Consider the following 2,546-nt stretch of genomic DNA (forward strand, 5'->3'; position numbering starts at 1 on the left):
TGATCTGTGCCTTAATCAAGCTAAACCTATTCTTGCCTAAGGAGATTAATATTATCATTACACTACTATAAGAAAATTATGAAACTTGTTTGAGCAACAATCAAAGTTAAGAAAAAAAATACATATTTGTTCAAGTTGTGGAAAGGAAGAGTTGAAGGGACAAAACATATGTACAGTTATTTTGAGGTTTAAGGAAGAAAAAAAATTATATGTTAGCAGAGATAAGTGCAATAGAGGATCCAAATACTTTTCCATAACTTGGTTATTTTTTATTACAATTCTTAAAACACACAACATATATAACTGCAAACACAAAAATATAAACTGCATGAATAAAATTATCCTTATCCATGTAGTGAGGAAAGGACAGTGAAATGGATGATATTACATGTTCTAGATGTTAACATTATTAATTAATGATGCATGTTTCTTAATGTCTTCCATAAACTCATCAAGATTCCGATCAGAGGATCCACCAACGGCCAAAGCTTCCTCCGCCTTCTTCTTCCACTTGTTTGCATTTTGCTTCAACTTCTCTGCTTTTTCACCTATTGTTGCTTCCAATAAACACTTCTTCACCTCATCTCTTGTTACCAATTTATTATTTACAGCCCAACCACTACCCATTTTAATTCCTACCCCAAAAACATCAACCAAGAATTTTGCATTTGTAAGTTGGTCACCTCTTGATGGAAATGTCAACACAGGAACTCCTAAAGAAAGAGCTTCAATTGATGAATTCCAACCACAATGTGTTATGAAACATGCAACTGAAGGATGAGCAAGTACATCTACTTGTGGACTCCACTCCACCACTTTCCCTCTCTCATTTGTTTCCTCCAAAAAATCATCAGGCAAAACACCAGGATTGCTTAATGACCACAAAAACGAGACTTGAGAATTCAATAACCCGTATACAATTTCATTCATTTGTTCTTGAGGATAGTTTACTAGAGTCCCGAAAGAGACGTAAACTACGGAATCTTTTGGCTTTGTGTCTAGCCACTCTATGATTTTATCATCATCATTGCTCTTGGCGAAATCACCATGAATGTTGCTTGCTCCTTTTGCATTTGGATTTTTAAATGAAGGACCAACAGTTCTTATGGGGATTGATTTTTTCGAAATATAATCTATGAATTCATGCTCTAGTTCTTCATAGGTATCCACTAATACACAAAACACTTTAGATAAGTCCTTAAACTCTTCTAAGACAAGTTTACCTAGGAATGGAAATGAACAAAAAGGATGCACAAGATCTGAGATTTCATTGTATTTAAGAACTCTAGAAGGGATGAGTTGAACATCAATATAAGGTTCTTCATTTGTAGGGAAAGGTGTTAATTTGTGGACATAGTTATAGTAAGTGGTGAAAACAGCAGCGGAATTAGTCCATGATAAAACAGAAGGAATATTGTGTTCATTAGCAACATCACAAACCCATGGAAAAAAATAATTGTTTATGATACATGAAAATGGTTTGTTTAAATCAGCATGATTCTTGATCATTTGAGAAATAGAGGGTCTACCAGCAACCTCAATTTCAGCGGAGTGCTGAAGAGCTCTGAAGGCTGAACGATCACCGTCTGGTAAACCATCATCAAAGAACTCGAAAGCGAAAGTACCATCACCAATTGGAGTTGCTAATTTGTCAATGATGTTGTTAGCAGCTCGCATGTTTTTGCCAGCCGTCTCTGTTGTGGTGAAGATAACAGTGGCACCCTTTGCAGCAAGATACTTTCCTAGTCCAACAAGATGGTTTATGTGTCCTTGTGCTGGAAAAGAGACAAGGAGAAGCTTAATGGGATCTTCGTATGTCATTTTTCTTTTTATTATTTATTGAGTGATTTTCTTCTTCAAAGTTGGAGATACCTATAGCAAGAGAATACTTGCTCTCTTATATTGGAAGAAAGACTTCCTCTTCCCTTGTGTCACAGCACAGGTTTGACAACATTCTAATAAATTAATAATAATATTTTGTCTTTGTCATTTGTTTTGGCAAATTGTATTTTTTCCTTGTCATATTTAATGCAAAAACGATAATGAAATTAATTATATTTGTGGACTACATTTTACCACACTTCATCTCCCATCTGGCAGTGGTGGCTATAACCATCTGGTAGCTAGAAAGTGTGGTAGTCCGTAGGAGTTAAGAGAAAATAATAAACTGCATTTAGTATTCTCTCAAAAAAAAAAAAACTGCATTTAGTAATAAGGGTCACGTTAAATATCTATTGAAAAAAAAAATTATTTTCAATTTATTGAAAAATAAATTTACACTAGTTTAATACTCTGATTTCTACATTTGATATTGTAATAAGGGTCACGTTAAATAGCCCCTAACAGCACTTGTGATCGGCAGTAGCATTTATAGTCTGAAAATGATATCCTGCATTTAATTAGTATTAATAGCCCTTACTTGTGATCAGCAGTAGCATTTATAGTCTGAACTTCGACCATGCTCTAAAATAAATTAGCCAAAAAATAGTTTGTTTTCGAGTGAGAGAAAAGAAGAGGACAAAAAATACTCCCTAGTCTCTAGAAAT

The 2,546-nt window shown here is 34.2% G+C and overlaps 1 protein-coding gene across 1 annotated transcript; it reads right to left on the minus strand.

Annotated features, from left to right (window-relative positions):
- Positions 1–226: 226 nt before the first annotated feature.
- On the minus strand, positions 227–1,952 carry LOC25485386 (gallate 1-beta-glucosyltransferase). Its single transcript, XM_013614581.3, has one exon. It carries the CDS (start codon positions 1,819–1,821, stop codon positions 394–396), a length of 1,428 nt encoding a protein of 475 aa, XP_013470035.1. The 5' UTR covers positions 1,822–1,952; the 3' UTR covers positions 227–393.
- Between the last annotated feature and the right edge of the window lie 594 nt (positions 1,953–2,546).

Source organism: Medicago truncatula, chromosome 1 (assembly GCF_003473485.1).
Source record: "Medicago truncatula cultivar Jemalong A17 chromosome 1, MtrunA17r5.0-ANR, whole genome shotgun sequence".
NCBI lineage: Eukaryota > Viridiplantae > Streptophyta > Magnoliopsida > Fabales > Fabaceae > Medicago > Medicago truncatula.